The 18,911-nt window shown below is 41.2% G+C and overlaps 1 protein-coding gene and 1 long non-coding RNA gene across 2 annotated transcripts in view; one reads left to right on the top strand and one right to left on the bottom strand.

Annotated features, from left to right (window-relative positions):
- Window positions 1-21: 21 nt before the first annotated feature.
- On the top strand, window positions 22-5,558 carry LOC104966074 (uncharacterized). Its single transcript, XR_800616.1, has 3 exons — window positions 22-249; window positions 5,322-5,383; window positions 5,482-5,558. It is a non-coding gene; the product is annotated as an uncharacterized lncRNA (long non-coding RNA).
- Window positions 5,559-10,084: 4,526 nt separating this feature from the next.
- LOC104966510 (dystrophin-like) overlaps window positions 10,085-18,911 on the bottom strand; it is a 28,564-nt gene continuing 19,737 nt past the window's right edge. The window contains exons 18-21 of the mRNA XM_010795695.1: window positions 15,319-15,381; window positions 14,313-14,376; window positions 12,526-12,586; window positions 10,085-10,146 (exon numbers count right to left, since the gene is read on the bottom strand). Of these exons, the coding sequence (XP_010793997.1) occupies window positions 10,107-10,146; window positions 12,526-12,586; window positions 14,313-14,376; window positions 15,319-15,381 (228 nt within the window). The 3' untranslated portion in view covers window positions 10,085-10,106. The remainder of the gene's footprint in view (window positions 10,147-12,525; window positions 12,587-14,312; window positions 14,377-15,318; window positions 15,382-18,911) is intronic.

The raw sequence follows: 18,911 nt of genomic DNA, 5'->3' as shown, positions 1-18,911 counted from the left end.
GTTGCACTCGGGTGAATTGACCATCGTGTTTCGCTGGCCAGTCCGTCTCTGCAAACGCTGCCTTGCAGAGGAACACACACATACGTAGGCTACACACGTTAATCTCGGACGCCTCTCTCCGCTGGTAGAGAACGCTTGGTCGGACCGCGGAGGGGTCGGGATATTGCCTCGGTTCTGCCCGGGAAACGGTTCATTTCTGCTGGACGCTGAGCGCTGTGATCGGCCGGCGATGCGGGAGCAGCTTCGGAAGTGAGTGCTGGGCTGGGGGGCTGTTTATGGTGGTGATTAATAATGGTGATGGTAATTGTGCTGTTCGTAATGCAGTAAACCTGTTCTCACGGACCTCACACTGGTTGTGGGTGTTCATGGCCAGCAGAGGAGCAGAGCTATCCCCCACACTCAGCAGAAAACGCACATTATTTCACTGTAGTGCAGAATATGCGCAAAACAGCCTCAAATTCTGGACATATGTACATTGTACATTGACATTTTATATTGGACATGGGAAAAATATTTTCTTACTCCAAAATGCATTTCAAGTATTTTAAATAGCCTACATTTTGCCGATAATTCTGCAGCATGTCACAGTATTCAGAGGTTTAAAATACATGTTTGCATACAAGAGATGAAGCAAATCGTGCATCAAATATAAACGGAATGTTAACACCTCCATGTAAAGGGAGGAAAACTATTGTTTCTGGTAGCCATTAAACCCTACCAGCCCGTTTCTTCCCAGCGGCTGTTGATAGTGGTTGTTGCCGGGGAACCAGGCGAGGTGCACGGCCCGGTGAGGCTCCTCGCCCCGCTGTCCCCCTCCGGATCCTAAACTCTGAAGCCTCACTTTGCACCCTTTCAATGGCTCGTCGCTGCCATGTTGGAATAAAAACAAGGGCATTGAGTGCCTTAAAGAAAACAGAATGCAAACGGTGCCCCGAAAGGGATTTGTGATAATGTATGCGTTTGGCTTAGAGAAAAGAGCCGTGCGGAGCGGCATTGTGTCACTGTGTTGCATTCCTTCACAGCAACACACGGAGGTGCACACACAATCACCTCCGTGCCAGCAGAGCAGCCCGGGCTGGATAAGTGCGTTTTTGCACGGTTTGTGTGCGGATATTTGAATGTTGGTCTATTTTCGGATGAGAAATAACGCCAGGCCTTATTTTTCCAGCGCAAACAGCGGCGCTGAAGGTGCATGTGTGCAGTTCCTCCAGATCATCTGCTGATCAGTAGTCAGCTGTACAGACTGAGAGATGTGGTTGTCCTGCACTGATATGGCATGGACCTATCCATGTGTGTGTGGAGTGATGGTGAAATGGGAGCAGGGAATGTGAGCTGGCTGGTGCAGATTTTTGGCACCAATGTGATTGCAGGTGTGTATGTGTATGTGTGTGTGTGTGGGCACTGATTAAATACAGCTGATAGATATACAGCCATAACACATACAGATCCAACTCTAGTTGCTGGATGGTGGTACTGACTTGCTCAGGCATGATTGTTATTGTGTGTGTGTGTGTGTGTGTGTGTGTGTGTGTGTGTGTGTGTGTGTGTGTGTGTGTGTGTGTGTGTGTGTGTGTGTGTGTGTGTGTGTGTGTGTGTGTGCTGTCTTTGTATTCAGTCTGGATGATTATCAACCACAGGATCTAGCTCATTCTGATGTATGGTTTTTAGGACACGTTTCTGCACTCAGACATAAGAAACTTTTCCACATTTGAGCTGCAAGCCTTTCCCGTTCAGGTGTCTTAGTGTTTGAATTTCTAATCAATGACACTGGCTCTGATTGCAGAATCAACAAAACAACGTGATATTTCTGTATTAGCATATAAGAAAAAACAGAAATGTTTAAAGATTATAATATTTTCACTACTACGCAGGGGCTGGTATTCAAAATGATATCATTGGATTAAATATGGTTGCATTCAATTGTGGTCTGATCTGACAACGATTTCCGATCCTAAAGATTTGGATTCAGTTTTGGTAATCCCTGCAATTGGGCATTTACATACATTCATCCCATACTTCATGTATGAGTCAGTAATAATATCAGTTATTATACATCTGTACTTATTCAAAGTACTTGTCTCTGTATTTTAAAATCATGAAAAATCACTGCTTGTGTCTACAAAGTCAAACTAATTAAGCGTTTAGTCTTGCTGGGTAGATAATCTGCAGACAGCCTCCACACAAGCATCGGATCTGATAAGTAGTGACAATGAAGCCGATGATAGATTGGGCCTGTTTTAAAAGGGTTTATAACATCGCCAATGAGCTGTTTCACGAGAGAACAGTTGTTCCAAGTGTTATCTACAATCACTCGTATTTACCAGTGGTTTTAAAGCCAAAAGCTTCAAAAGATGTTTCTCCCTCCTTTCATGCAATTGCACATTGATTAATCCAGAAAGCAGAGGCTGTGAAAACAAAACATTTGAAAAAAGTAAAAATCGTGAGGAATTACATATCACTTTGTTCCAGTTCAATCATTTATTTGTAGATCCTTGACTGTAGTTTTAAAGGTTTACAGTGGACAGGCCCTTCATTTCTGTGCTTGCAGACAAATGCTAAAAATGAAGCTGGCCAATGTTCCAAAGCTAGTGTTATTTTCACCTCAGTGCGACACCACTTTGAGTGATTTTGACAGTAAAAATGACCCGCTAAAGCTGGAACCTTCTCAAAAAGTCCATGAAACTTGACAATTCTTTTTTTTTTTTATAGATACTTGAAAACCTTTATTTTTAATTTGGATCACCTCCCACACTGGGGACTCCATTAATGGCCATCACTGTCAGACAGTCTATTAGTGGTGGAGAGTTTCTACAGTCCATTGGTTAGTCTTGCCTATCGTCTACTCATTATTGAATCGTGTGTGTGTGTGTGTGTGTGTGTGTGTTGCTGTACGTATTACTTAAACAGAGCAGCGAAGATCAATAGACAGACAGACGGCCATCTTTTCATTGTCTCCGTTGTAGCAAATCTTTTTTTAATTACCGTGTTATTAACAGACTAATATTTATACCAAAGTAGGCTTGATATATCAGGATTTATTTGGGAAAATCAAGCAATGCCATGTAAAATCAGACATAAGCACACTCAAAGGAATTTTACCTTTATTTATTTCCATTTACTTGTGTTTTTTTTGCTAAGTTATTTATTTAAACCAGCTATTTTTCTTTACTTCTTTTCTATCCCGTTAAATGGTGGGCGGGGGGTTGTGAATGTTGAATGCTGTTCCTTATGCTTGTCAGCTTCAATCAGGTCGCCCTCGAGCAAGGCAGTAGATTCACGACTGCTCCGCCAGCCTCGCCCAGTGTGCAGTAGTTTATCTTCTGACAGGTTACCATTATCAACATGTTGGCTTGTCCTGGGGCCATGATACAATCTCTAGGCACACAGTGTCTGCTTTTAAAAAGCATAAAGAAAGAGACAAAGCATTAAGCCCTAAATGGGTTGTGTGGCAGGTCAGGGAATTGAAGGTTCCATCTCAAAGCAATGATCTCTTTAGGGGGAAAATGAATGGGATCACTTCAGTTTTATATGAAAATAGAAGGGCTCCTTATAGTTGTTGGATACTGAGCATCTGCAGGTTCCCCATCTTTCTCAAGGATTCCTGTTTTGTCTCAGCTGATTCAGTGCACTAAACTCCATCAGTTGTCAGTTAGCATCCCATATCCAGCAGCCACTGCGTATTTGACTCAGCGCGGCTAATAGGAGCATTTGTCCGAGTGGCCCTTGCTGAGTGACTGAGCTACTGTTAGTACAGGCTCGGAGCTTTGAGGATTTTTAAGTAGCTCTTCACCATGGGACCCCTCTCCTCATTATCTGGAGTGTGAGTATGGGAGAGAGGAGAACAAGGGCGATGCGGGGGGAAAAGCAGCATATGGATTATTGTTTGGCTGCTTTTCACACAAAGGTTAACTGCAGGTACGCTTGTGTGCCATCGACTCGACATGTGTGCTTTTAGCATCAGGGGAGGGGTCCGTTTGTGTGACAACGCGCCTCAGGACTGAATTATAAAGCAGAAAACAGTGGAGCTCAGCAGCACTGCATTTTTAAAAAGTGGTGTTATTTTTTAGCAGTTTGTTTGGTTCACTTTGGATCGCCCTCTTAGCACACCTATTGTTCACGTGTATGTAAGCTTCAGGTCGAATGTCACTAAGTACCATTACTGTAGTACTCAAATACTATTTCTGACATTGAGTATTTACAGTTTATGCAAATATCTCACTTTTTACTCCACTAGATTTATTTAACACTCCTGTTACTGGCTACTTTTTATATACAAAAACACATGATACACGTATATGCTTGTATGATATGATGCAGTACTGTACTACTAATAAACCCATTATTTGACTCCTTGACTGACACCAACACTAGTTCTTTAAACATCATCATATTCTGTTACAGTACACGGAAAAGAAGCCTGCCGTTCTGAAGGCATGAATCACACACATATTCCCTTTTGACTGTTTTAACTGACACACACACACACACACACACACACACACACACTCACAGGCAAGTCTCCTGTGAGTGGCGAGCAGCAGTCACGAGGAGAGGATGTGTGAGGGGAGAATGACACAGCAGCCATGTATCCCTCCGTGTCCTCTTTCTTCCTCTCTTCCTCTATCACGGTAGCTTGTCATTTTCTAGAATATAGAAGAGAGAAACTAGGATTAATGTCATAGTGCGGGATTTAAAGGAAGCTAATTCATCAGTGCGTATGATCATTTCTGTTACAGGCTTTTCCTTGTTTTAGGAAGGCAGGCGCAGGTGCAGTCGCTGGACACTAGTATGATGTTCTTATGCTGTTTAAATAATAACCTTCAGATTTGACGTACTTTCTAGAGGGTTTTATAATATGTCTATTTTACACAACCAGTGTTCTATAAGTCCTGTGAATATGGAAAATGTACAATGCTTGAAATACATGATGTGATGGCAGCGTTAGACAGTCATGGCTGTGGTCCAGGCTCAGAAATCTCAACGATTGACTATATTGACATTAGACGGACATTCATGGTCCCTGCAGATGTCAGTGCCAATTATTGGATGGATTGCATTTGGTCCAGGCAATCATGTTCCCATCAGGATGAGATGTAAGGACTTTGACGATCCATAACACTTCCTCTAGGGTCATCATCCAATCAAATATGTAATCATTCAACAATTAAAGGTATAACAACATTCTGGTACCTGCAAAACTCAGCAGTGTTGATTAGCAAATGTAGCGCTATGTTTCATGACCAATAAGGGGAGCTTTAGGGTGATGATGTGTTTGATCTACTCGACATCTGACCATTCCGTCTTTTTGAATCCCTCTCCAGCCACCAGACCCAAACAACATGCTGGGATCATCCCAAGATGGCCGAGCTCTACCAGTCTCTGGGTGAGATGCCAATTCATACACAGACAGAAACAATGGAGCCGTTACCACCGATGTCTCCTTGCTCTTCATCCCTAACTCTGTTTCTTCTCGTCCTTTAGCCGACCTGAACAATGTTCGATTCTCGGCCTACCGGACAGCCATGAAGCTCAGGCGCCTGCAGAAGGCTCTCTGCTGTAAGTACTCTCTATGTATAGTTTTCTATACTTCTCCTGAATGTGCATCACACATAGTTCAAGTATGCTCTCTGTGTCCATGATTGTTTCTCTTATTGTGTTCCAGCCCTCCTACACTCCTCCTTTGTTCTTCCTTTCCACGTCTGTTCTCTTGAATTCACCTCATTTGCAACGGCGTTCTTCTTCTCCATCGTCTCCCTTCATTTCCTCCTTTGTCTATTCTGTCTTCCACCTCCTCCTCTTTTTCTTCTTCTCTCTTCTCTTGCCATCTCTGCTCTGATAGTCTACGTGTGTGTGTGTGTGTGTGTGTGTGTGTGTGTGTGTGTGTGTGTGTGTGTGTGTGTGTGTGTGTGTGTGTGTGTGTGTGTGCGAGAGAGAGGTACTGTAGGAAATAGAAATGTCTACTCTTGTGCATTGAAGAAAAGTTTTGCAGAGGAGAGCAAAGAGATAAATACTCTTTTCTTTTTATATAGATGACATTATAATAAAGTACAAAGCGTATACCTCTTCGATGTAATAATCGTAGAAATGTTGTTATTGGACACTTACCATTTTGGCCGGCTGGTAGACTTGACGACGGGAGACATGCCATCTCTGTACAGGCTCTTGGTCTTGGAGAAGTTGACCACGTTGAAAATGACTCTCTGAAAAACAATGAAGACAAATGAAAATCAACAAAAATAAAACCCAGTGGAGATTGTATCACTATCGGCACAATGGATCACTGTTGTTATGGGTGTGTCTGCATTTTCTCAGCACTTTTAGTTGTTATATGCAGACGGATAAAAGGAGGCTATGAGCTGGCAAACGTATATAAAGTATTAAAACGAAATGTCCTTTGGTAATGTTTTTTAAACAAAGAAAAAGCATGAGTCAGTCAGGCCTCACAGATATGCATTAGCGTGCAACTTTGTTCAATTGCAAGAAACCACAGGGAACCTTTTATATTTGGACAAACTAATTAGAAACAAGCAAAATGTGAGCATCTGAAAAGCTAAAATGGCAAAACAGCATGTTCCAAAAAGCCATTAATTGTCTTTGAATCTTTATAATTATATTATTCGACATGAGAGTGGCTGTCAAATGTAAACCCTGAAAGTCCGGAGAAAGCTCACAACTCTATATCTTGCCAAGCGTATTCGTCTAATATCGAGTCAGAATATGTCTTTTCACTTGATATAACAGGGTATATGCAGGAATCCTGAAGTCAAATGTAAAACCTTTTAAGACCCTTTCCATACATTTTAAGACCTCATCTCCACTTGGAGTTTTAACCGGTTACCTTGGCGACACACTTTACCTCACATTGAATATATACAGTATTGATTGTCCTTCCTCCTTATCTTCCAACCATTTGGACGCAGACTTGCATTTCCCCATAACCATGTTGTTTAACAACCGGCGTAAACGGACCTCCGGCGTAAACGGACCTCCGCGCGCTATCAAGCAGTGAGCGTCCGATGTCCTGTTCAGATGACGTCAAATCCAACGGGATGCCATAAATAAAGTACACAGAATCACACTACACACCTACGCAATGATTACATTCAGGCAGACTGTAGAACACAACCTCTTTGGACCATTTATATACTTATTGAAAACAAGCTACAAAATGTAATACCTCGGAAAATGCCCTTTAATACTTTTTAAGACCCCGCGGACCCCCTGTATAAGATCTAATAACTTAAGAAGTAACAATGCAGTGAGAAACAGGGTCTTGTTTTAGACGATGCATCTTAAGTATTTTGTTAAGTTAAAGACTCTCAAACATCTCATTTGAAGTTGTATCTCACGATGTATTGGGAGATCACTAACTAACGTCAGAAAACAGAACACTTTTGAGCATGTGTGGCCTATTTTGTATCAACATTTCCTAATCCTGGTCAAATATAGTTCAAAATAAGTTTTTCCAGATAATTACAAGATCTGATTGATCTAAATATCCCATCTTATTTCAAGAAATCGTAGCAAGCTAACCCTACCCTGAGGGAGCTAGTGGATCGCCGGAGCTGTTAGTAGAGATGTCCCGATCCGATCACGTGACCGGGGATCGGAGCCGATCACGTGATTTTTAAAAGATCGGAATCGGGAGAAAAAATCGGGGATTGGCATTTTTTATTATTATTATTTATTTTTTTAAATACTTTTTTTCAATTTTGTATTCAATGTTACAAACAAAATGGCCATGTTCAAGTCTTAAAGTCATCCTGAGGCCTTAGTTTTGGTTTCAATGACAGAACATCATGTATGTGTTGCTTCTTTGGGGCTTGTTTTCATAGACCTGCTTATTTCTCTCAANTAATGGTTCCGACTAGAATGACGAATAACGTTAGTTCCGCCTATTCCGTCAAAAGGCAAACAAATGAAAAATGTATGATTTATTACACGATTTATTGAATGACGGAATAGGCGGAACTAACGTTATTCGTCATTCTAGTCGGAACCATTAGAGCGGTGCACTCACTTTCACTGTCCGGCTGAAGCGCGCGAAAAACAAACACTTTTCATCTGGGATCATCAGAGGCTGTTGCATCCAAGAAAGACTGATTGAAACCTAAGTTTCGAGAGACTACCACGATAATTGAAGCTGAGTTAACTATTGTATCCGTGTAGTTGTAGATGTAAAGTAGAGATGTAACTGTTCATTGCCTTTATTTTTATATAAATATGATATGGTGTTAGTGCAAAAATTGTACTATAACTTAAGCTGAAGCTAACAGTAATAACTATAAGATATATCTGAAATAAATAAGTGTACTGAAACAAATACCAATAACTGTATTGCATTGTTTTCTTATGCGCAATTACTTCATACCGTCTAGTTCTCTTTTTCGTCCTGCATTTATTGTGCCCCCCTCAGAAAATAACTGGCCCCCCAGTGGCCCCCCCAGTCAAATTGGTCTAGAACCGCCAGTGATTTTACAGCATATGTTCCTTTTCCTATTGTTAGATCATATGGACTGCCATCGATGCAACAACACAATCCCTCATACAGCAGGTAATACTAATAACTATAATTATGTATAACTCTAAGGTTATTTTGGGTCAAGTTTAAAGCCAGAAATATATTTGAAAGGATGAGATAGAGGGGGTGAAAGGGAACCAGTACATGGGGTGCATTAACGCTTAATGTGACAGTTAAATAACTTCCAAATGTATTTATGGATACGTACTACTATTTTTGCAATGATGTGATAAGCTTCTTTTACATAAGAGGACATTCCCTGATTTTACATCAGGGTCCCCAAGGTTTTTTTTCAGCCATAGCCATGTTGACGGTTAAACAATTTGACATATGTTGTAATTTTTTTTTTAAATACCCAACATAGTTCATGCCTTTTATTTTGAAATTCAACACCGCTCACTTCCGGTCTAGCCCTATCTGCATCTTGGAAACTTCATGCAATTTAGCTAGACGAGGCGGATGTCAGGCTCCCTGCCTCTGCCTCCCTTCCCCCCATCCCGCTGTTTCTGAGAGCAAAGGAGCCTCTACACACCATCCGAGGAGGTTTTTCACCTCCCTGACGAGAGGGAGGGAGGGAGAGAGGCGCTTTGCTTTTCAAGGCACACATATTTTCACGTTCAAGGCTGAGACAGAGATAGAAAGAAAGAGGGGCAGAAGAAAGAAAGAGGAAAAGTGGGAGAGACAAAAGGGATTTTTTCTTATACAAGGTACACAGGAGAGAAGAGACAGGAAGAGAGAGAGGGTGGGAGGGGGGTTTCTTTGCTTTGGGAATCTGTGTTCAAGGCTTCAGAAATGTAGGCTATGTTGCACCAGCAAAGAGAGGGAACAGCCTGTAATTTATAGGACAAGTCTCAACTGTTATGTTATCCCATCACAACAGTGTGTGTGTGTACCTGAGTGTGTGTAGGTGTGTGAGGGACGGATTCAACACAACTTTCATGATTGCTGATTTTAGGCTCTCGGACGTCATTTTGCAGCTGACTGTGTTTGTGTAGGAGGTTGTGGATTTAGACTCACTCGTGGGGGAGGATGCTCGCAGTGAGGCAAATCAAACACAAACTCACAGGATGGATAGGCAAGGTGGATGTAACAGCTTTGAGCTTGAAACCATCTCCAGAAGCAGATAATTAAATGTGCACAAGAAGCAGTTGGTGTGCCATATGTTTCCCGCTGTGTGGGTTTATAGTGTGTGAAGTCTGCAATGCGTGCATGGAGACTATGTGGCCAAATGTATGCAGACACGCCTGTAAACATTGCACACTCTTGGGCTTGCTTTCATGGCTTGAAACCCTTCAAAAAGAGAAGCAACAGAAGTAGAAGTAACCTGACTTTTATCCCGTGCATCTGTCAAACCTATTTCACATTTCCCATGATGCAACTCAATGACGTCTTTCATTAGATCCACCCAGCCCATACTTTTGGCCATGAAATGTGCATTATGTGTGTGATATAAATCCATATTGTATTATATAGTGTGTGTGTGTGTGTGTGTGTGTGTGTGTGTGTGTGTGTGTGTGTGTGTGTGTGTGTGTGTGTGTGTGTGTGTGTGTGTGTGTGTGTGTGTGTGTGTGTGGTCAGCTGGCACTCACTGGGTCTCCGTCATCAGGTCAGGTCCAGCTTTCTCACTGCATGAAGAGGAGAATCTGTCACTTCTCTTTCCCTCCCTCCTTCCTCCTCCTCCTCTTTCTCTTTGGTGAGTGTGTTTCTCTCACTTGCAGTTAAATCAGCGTCAAACATTAAAGTGTTAACTCAAACACACCAAACTGCTAGTTAGTGATTACCAAATCCATGCAATCTACTGTATGATGTCTCCACTGAAGAACGAGTAAGAAGTGGGATATATCAATCACAATGTGGGGCTCTTCTGACCAATGGGGAAGGAATGTGAGGTGGAGAGTTCATTCTGTGTCAATGAAAGGATAAAGGCCTAATCACCTCAAAAATGGTTGTGTAATTGCAAAAATAAATTGAGCTAGAAGCTTTGGGACGAAGCTACTCCTCACAAATGTTCAATGAACCATAGGGAGATAGAGACAGTAGTGAAAAACGGTGTTGAGACGGCACATTTTCCAGCTCAGTTAATTAAGGGGTTTATTTGGATTTGTTAGTTTATTTTAGTGCTGTCGAGTTTGAATGTGAGTATTTTACGATGTTCTTCTGTTCAAACACACTAGCTGAAACTATGCACCATGCAAATATAACACAAGCCAACATTAGCTATTCTAAGCTACATGCCATACCTTGTGTGCGTCTTATTGTTTATACTTTTATTTGTAAGAAGAGAAAGGTCTTCCATTTTTTTTAAAGTGCAGAATCCAAAGTTCCTAACCTAACCGCTACCAAAAACATCTAATTGTGCAGGAACTGCATGTTGTGCTAAGATTTATTTGTTATTATCACATCAACATGTTTAACTCAGTGAGTTGCTGTAACAACACGCCTGTTTGTGCACCCTGCGGCGCTGAGGCACAAGCTGCAAGACAGAGCTCACTACTGTGCAACACCCCCCCCCCCTCCAGGACGTATGCTATCTGCTGATGGGTGCTGAAAAGTCCTGAACAGTCTCTGAACGGTCTCCCAGCATCCACAGAAGCCCAACTGCTCTACAAGCTGGTTTGGGACATAATGAAGGAGATAATGTATATTTTGAGTCAACATTCTATAATTATAAATAAACATTCTAGAATTGTCATTGTATGAATATCATGAGACCTTGGAAGCGCTATCAAGTCAAAACCAATCTTATTCCTTCAGGTGGCAAATAATAAGCCAATACTACATAACTACCACATGTTGATGTTCTGACCCAGGGTCGATTCGCTGTGGTTACCTAATGCTATCTGGGGCTACATGTATAAATGGATTACTGAAGGAATATATGTGCTAAATGTGAAAGGACAAACTGTTAGATGAATTATTCAAAGCAACAAAGAGAGAAAGGCTAAATAGATGCATGTTAGACAAAAGGCAAGCCAACAGTTAGGGCAAAACAACAAACTGTAGTTAGCAGACAAGCAACACTGCATCAATCCAGCTCAAAGGATTCAAAGTCAATATTTTGGCAGCATCTCACTTCCTTAAAAACAGACAATACACTTTGACTTTTAGAAATATACCAGATCATTATTTTAAAGTGTTTTCTGTTGTCTCACTTTGAGAATGCACACACTGACACAGACATGGCGAATGTCAGTCACAATTATCAAACCCTTCATTTTCATCCACATTATTCGGGAACTCAAACAAAGGCCGTACATGGTTTATTAAAAAGGACTTATCCATTTGCAGAACATTTCATTGAAATCAAATCCTCCAGTATTTTTCTGAAATATTTAGGAATTAAATAATTGTACCTTAAAAGAGAGACATACATTTGTAGGCTCAGTAGAGTTCAGTAGAGTACACTGGATTATACTTGTCAAAGAACAATATTACATTCTCTTCAGGGATGAATGTATTAAGGCCACAATGGATTGACACAAACATGAGAGTGGGTTATTCACCCAAATGTAAAAATTGAAAGGAATAAGGTAGAAAAATACTTTATTTGCATTGTTGTATAAATATGATTACAACCTTTCCCCTACTAAGATTGATTTTGTCAAAGAATATTTAAAAAAAGTTGGTTGTAATATTGTATGCTTTGTATAAATGTTTATTCATATTTATCTTGTCAATGTCAGCCAAATATTTCATTTGTTCTGGCTATATTTATAAACCTGCCTTGCCTTGATACCAACATATTTTTACAATTATTTCTAATACTTTTGCCAAGTTGGATACTTCTTTTTGTGCCAATGCACAGAACAGCGCTTTAAGTTTATTAAAAGGTTAGTACACTCAGGGGAGAAATCCGTGCTCATTTCATGACATTTAACCAGACCAATAATCAGTGTTGAGCACATGTCAAAATCATCGGGACTAGTACTGAATAATTAGGTCAGAATGTGTATGTGTACTAATGGTACTGTTCCATTAACAACAGCTCAGAGGTCCGTACTTACTTGATGTAGTAGGGCACGTTGTTCGGGGAGATGCCCTGCTCGAAGGGGCTCTCCACAGATCCTGCCAAAACAGAGAAAGAAGGTACAAAAAAAAAAAATTATGTAATTTAAATGTAATAAAGAATAGGGCCCCTTTGATTTTTCACACACACATTTTACAGCAGCATGCCCACCCAGGAAGTGTGTATGCAGCAGCTACGAAAAAATCATGAATAATTTTCTTCAAAGTAATCTACATGATAATGAAAAACATGAGAAATATTGCTAATTATCCAAGTTATTATGCCTCCAACAGTTGGCACAGCAACCACTAAAGCAGACCGAGCTTTCTGGGAATCAACAGCACAGTTGGAACGCCTGTCTGACCAATCAGATCGCTTGGCTGAAACTACCCGCTGTATTATTGGGCCTCACGGGTAACATTTGCTGCAGTTAAAAACAGAACGATGCATCGTGGGACAAGTGCCAGAACACATGCAGTGTAGATCATAGCAGTAAGATATGAACAACGTGTCAATTAACAGTGTTCATTTTTTTTTTTTTAAGCCCCCCAGTCTTAATCTGCCCTGTTATTTTTAATATAGCACAATTATAAAGTTAATAGGAACATTAATGCACGATGAAATGTGACTATGGGAATATTAGACATTTAAATAGAAGGGATATTACGATATTATATCATGTGGGGGCTGTTCTCCAATCTGTTCCACCATCTGACCTGATTGTGTCATTTCTATTTACCCACTTCATTTATATCTCAAGTGTTGATTTCACTTTTTGCTTCTACTTGTTTTCTGCCCCCCTGTGGTGCTTTTAATCCATTTTTAATCAAGTGCAAGAGAAACAGCTATCGCTTGCGGCTGCTTTCGAATTTGTTTCATTTTTTGGGGGGATTCTTGTCAATTGAATCTGCTGCTGTTGGAAAAAAATGATATCTCTGCTCCTTTGATAATAGATTTCAAGACAAAAAAGAGAGTAAGAATCGAAGACTGTAAATGTGCTTTATATCTTTGACCGGCCAGCAAACTGTACTTACATTGGAAATATGCCAAATGATATCTATCAAGTTAAATAATTCATAAGTATTCATATTTGACAGCACATTTATCAACCCACATATGTATATATTATTACAAAAAGCACTATTTGACTCCGCCGTACGGTATTTCATTTCTGTTATACTTCAGATTTCCAATGCCAAAACTGCACTGTACAGTAGCTCCTGTGCATGAAAATAAAACCTTTGAATCATAACTATAAGTAATCATTTGTATGTGTTTTTTAAACATTTTAGTTTGACAAAGATTTGAACCTTCACCCTGCTAAGCAAATGGTCAAAATGTGATATTGTTGCTACACCCTCAAGCTTTCCGCCAGAATGACATAGTTATATAATGACATCATTAACAAAGACCCAAAGGAGAACAGCATAGTGAGAAACTAGTTGTTCTTATGGAATGATCCTCCACTCGAGTATGTGTGTGAGACCATCCCAACATGTGTCAGGCAGTTTCATGTTTGTTTTTTTAAGAATAATGTTTTTATACCCAAAATTAAAGTAAATCAATCCACTAATTAGCAACCAGACGAGGCTTTAAAAACTCTTTCCCTCTTCACTTATTCAGTTACTTAGTGACCTTTTGACAGTTGAGTGCTGTCTCTCTCTCTCAAACTAATAAACACATCACTTATTGAGTGCCAGTAAGTGATTCATTTAGTCTAACACATTTTGTCTCGTCCCTTTCTTACACCCACTTTCAACTGGTGTGTGAGTGTGTGTTACTCACCGTGCAGAAGGCCAAAGTCCCTGTGAGCGTCTGTCAGCTGCTTCAGATGTTCACTGATGGACATCTGATGGTGAAATATGAAAATAAATGCAAAGATAAATTAAAAGATCAGGATTCTCATGCGCTAATGACTAATTTGACAGCATGAAATGAGAATACTTTCAAATCAAAGGGTGAGAAATCCATATTTCCGAGGAAAAGGAGAAATATAATCCGAGGAATCACATGGAAACTTCCAGCCCATATGCTTCCTCAAAGCGATGAATACATTCATAAAGCCATGGTAGGAATACACTTTGTGTCACATGAATACACATGATATACTCCAAGAAGCACAAGGATGAGCAGAGAAATGGAAAGGAGGCGAGGAGACACAAAGACAAGCATGGTGGAGATAATATCATGTGTAGTGAAGGAATCAGAGAGAGGATCACTTGCGAGCCTCCTTCAAATCTAGATGGATTTTAAATAATTGTTCTAAATCAGTAGCATCTGTAGGAGGCAGCACATGAATCTACTGCCCCACAGACCTGCAAAACGTAGCTTCTGTCAGCCATAGGCTAGTGGTCAATACTCAAATGGATTTGAACTCAGCCTACATTCAGTATGATGTTCAATGATCTATGCGTTTCCAGGCAACACGTGCAGCTCGGGCCGGCATGCAGAGCTCTGGCAGACTCTGATTAGAGACACATTCATTCAAAAATGAATACAGTGTTCTTGGAATCATTGGAAACAGTAGGGTCTCAACTTCCAACCAAAGAAGTAAACATTTTTTTATTTTCATCCGCAACCAAAAGAAGATGGATGACACATTGTCAGGGGTGTGTGGTGTGTGTGTGTGTGTGTGTGTGTGTGTGTGTGTGTGTGTGTGTGTGTGTGTGTGTGTGTGTGTGTGTGTGTGTGATTCATGGTATGCGATGAGAACAGACGAAGCTATGACGGTAATAACCAGTTCTTTTTTTGGGTTGGGTTTTGATGACAAGGAACCAATGGATAAAATTACCTTGGAGTCCACCTCACCCAATCCATTTCTGCCTGAGTTCCTTTTCCCCGTATCCACGGTAACCTAATTAGATTCGTACAAATGAGAGGAGTGGGATTGTTGAGGAAGAATTTGTCCGAATGACTCAGATTGCAAGATGTCCCCGCGCCAACCAATCAGCTTCGACCTTTTGAGGCACGACAAAACTCTGTGAATGAACTAAGTGACCTGCATTTGCAGGTAACACACACACACACACACACACACACACACACACACACACACACACACACACACACACACACACACACACACACACACACACACGTAAGTTGAGCGCTGTCCAGTGTTTACCGCAGTGAAAGTGAAAAGTATAAATGGAGTGTTTCTGCTTTCAGAAGCCCCAACAATAACACAAGGACAGAGGAGAGGACACGAAGAGAAGCATCCCTCTCTTTCTGTCTCTTCCTCTCTCTATCAGTGTTTCTATGGCGACAAGGGGAGAGGGTGGGACAGGTGGAGGCGTTGCCATGGGGACAGACAGGGCGTGTGTGTGTGCATGCATGGGAATGAGTGTGTGTGAGTGGGAGAGTTACCCTGCTCGACCAGGGTCTGCGCCGTGCGCGTGGCTTCCTGAAGCTTCCGGAACTTCTCCGGCCGCTCTCGCTCAATCGCCTGTGGTAAAGAGAGAGAGGAAGTTAAAGGACAGGAGACAGACACGGAGAGGCAGCAAGATAAAAAGTACCAGGTACCAGGAGAATTATTATTGAATACACAGAAGAAGAAAATCAATGTCCAATTCAACAGGCTATTTCTTCCAAAGAGTGAGAGCTCCTGCAGCATCGACCTCTGACCTCATTCTGCTCTGACATTTAGGACAACCTCAGCATTTCATTGGCCAACAACGGATATATGTAGGTTTTTACTGCATTTTAGTGGCAAAATAACAATATTGCAAACAAAACTTAAAGGGATAGTTAAGAAAAAGATTTTATGTTCAGATTTAGATGAGAAGAACAATAACACTCTATTGCCTGTGTGCTAAAGATGAAGGTAGTGGCGTGTATTCACCAGCACTTTGTCGTACAGCTCCTGGATGCTGCCGTCTTTGCGTGACACGGAGCACTCGGGGCTCTGCAGGATGGCCTCTCCTCGGGTCATGTAGCTGTGCAACTCTGTGAAGTCCACGTCAAACCTGAGGACACATGGAGCACTTGGCATTATTACTTCCAGTGATGTTATTGTTTAGCCCAATATGTAACTATGGCTGAAGTTTTCTCCTTAAAAATGTCGGTGACAATTTTCTTCCAATTAGTTTTTTTCTTGGTCATTTAGTAAATATGTCTTTAACGCGTATTTACATCAAGAAGAACAAATATTGAATAAATGAGCGAGTACAGTAGTTTCAGTTTGTGTTTTGTGCCCTTTAAATTCCAAACAAGTTAATGAAACCAACAAACAACAACAAATGTAAATGTATAAAGCCCCAACCATCTACCAGATTAATAGTTGACATAATTTAGAAGTGAAGACTACAAATACAAATAAATAAATAAATATATACAGGTGCATCTCAATAAATTAGAATATCTTGGAAAAGTGAATTTATTTCATTAATTCAATTTAAAAAGTGAAACTCATGTATTATTTCGATGTTCTTAACCCTTGTCGCTACACAGATCGAGTCTCTGCTGGTGTATGATCGTCAATATCTTTTAGATCTTCGACATAATGTCAGGTTTTTGGATGCGTTTGAGCATGGTGGGCAGAAAACTGTGCCCCCGCTACTGGCGGGGATCCCGACTCACCTGTGCCGGGCCTTGGCCCTGCCTCCTCGGCGGAAGCGTCTCCGTCGTCGCGGCAAACGCGGAGGTCGGCTGGTGAAGCTTAAAACCTGGCTGGCTGTGTGTGGGTGGGAGCTGTCGGCGGCGTGGCGTCTTTGTCGGCTGATAATGTGTAAAGCCCCCTTCGGGATATCTACATTTTGTTGTCCTACCCCAATACTTGTCATAGTGTTACTTCATATAAATTATTTTTCTCTCTCACTGGCTAATTCAGCTATTCAATTCTTGTCCATATTTTTACTATTAGTGACCGAGAAATTTAGCGTAGTACCATCTTGTCGTCGGGTTCAGGGTAATCCCTAAACTAGTCTTTGGACTCGAACAGGGGAAGAATGGGTAAGACGCTGAAGTCTTGAAACGCCGGTGATTGTACAGATTCGACGTGCGCTCTACAATGCGTAGTTCTGTCCAGAGTTCAAATCGTGAAACCCGACCAGTTCAAATATATACTCTCTTGTGTGTCTCAGGTCATATTCCATATGCTTTGTCCTTCCTTCACTTTTTGTTTCTAGTACTTCGGGAGGCAATAATACGTCTTATTAGGATTCGTCTCTCCCTGTAGTGTTTCGTACCTAATGTTTCGTCTGTCTTTCTGGTCGTTTCTATCCTGTCCCAATTTTTAGGCTGTCGAGCTCGTCCTCGCGTTTCTAACTTGACGTCGCCGCCCTCTTCGTCGACTTGTAGTGCCGCTTACTAGTCTTTCTGTAATTTATTGTCTTTATAAGGTCAACCTTATGTGTTTTTTGGTCTGTTTTTTCTCTGTTCCTAGAATTTATCACACCTATGTGTCATATGCACACACTGCCTGCCTGGTGTGTTGAGTTTTTTTATTTCTCGTGGTCTTCATATTTCTTCAGGTATTCCTTATTTCTTCATGGATTTAGTGGGTTCTGTTTTTTTTTTTCTGTTTTTGTTTGTTTTTTTTTTTGTTTCTTATCTTAGTCTTGGTGCTTTGTGTGTACTTACATATTTGGGGCGTGTTCCTCCTTGTTTTGTTTGTATATTGTTTTGTCTTCTATTATAGTCTGTGCGTCTTATTCTTTCTTGTTTTTTAGTGATTATATTCTTAGAATAACATATATATCTTCCCTCTCCTATCTTTTTATCTTGTTTCTTTGCTGTCGTGAGCCTAGCCTCGCTAGGTGAGTTATTACGACCGAGCTTTGAAGGCCTTCTCCTCCGTGTCTGCGCGCGCGGCACGAATTAAATTTCAGTAAAAATATCTGGTGCAGCCGGCAAGGAGGAGGTGCCGTTTTTGGTCTTTGCTATGTGCGCCTCCTCTATATTTTTTTCTTTTCGGCTTCTTGCTCTATTTTAGCTGTCTGTTCTCTCTGTATCTGTTATTGTTTTTCGTTTTGGTTTTTTTTTCTCTAGGTCCAGAGACAGTGCGTCTCTTTGTTGTCGGCCGCTCTCATTTACTTTCTTAGGTAAGTCCTATTTGTTTTTTCTTTAGTATATCAAGGCTGTCACTTAGGACCGCATATGGGTCCTGGCTTTTTGGGTGACTCGTCTCCTGCGGCTCTCTTCCTGATCGCTAAGTCTTTGCTCCTTAGACGCTCTTGTTGCTTGCACCGTCGCAGAGTTTCTCTAGTCATCCTTTAAATGGTTGTCGCGACTTTTCGGCTTCCTCCTCGGCCCCGGGCGCCCTTCGACCTTAGATTTTCGGGTGTTGCTAGGCTACTGTCTCATTTTTCTCTGTCTCTGTAGCTATCTCCCAGGTTTCCTTGGATTCTCCGATTCTAAGTTAGTTCGAGACAGGCCGCTTTACCT

Source organism: Notothenia coriiceps, unplaced genomic scaffold, assembly GCF_000735185.1.
Source record: "Notothenia coriiceps isolate Sejong01 unplaced genomic scaffold, NC01 NC01_scaffold00037246, whole genome shotgun sequence".
Lineage (NCBI taxonomy): Eukaryota > Metazoa > Chordata > Actinopteri > Perciformes > Nototheniidae > Notothenia > Notothenia coriiceps.
The sequence above is the reverse complement of the archived record's forward strand: the minus strand, read 5'-3'. Positions and strand labels throughout refer to the sequence as shown.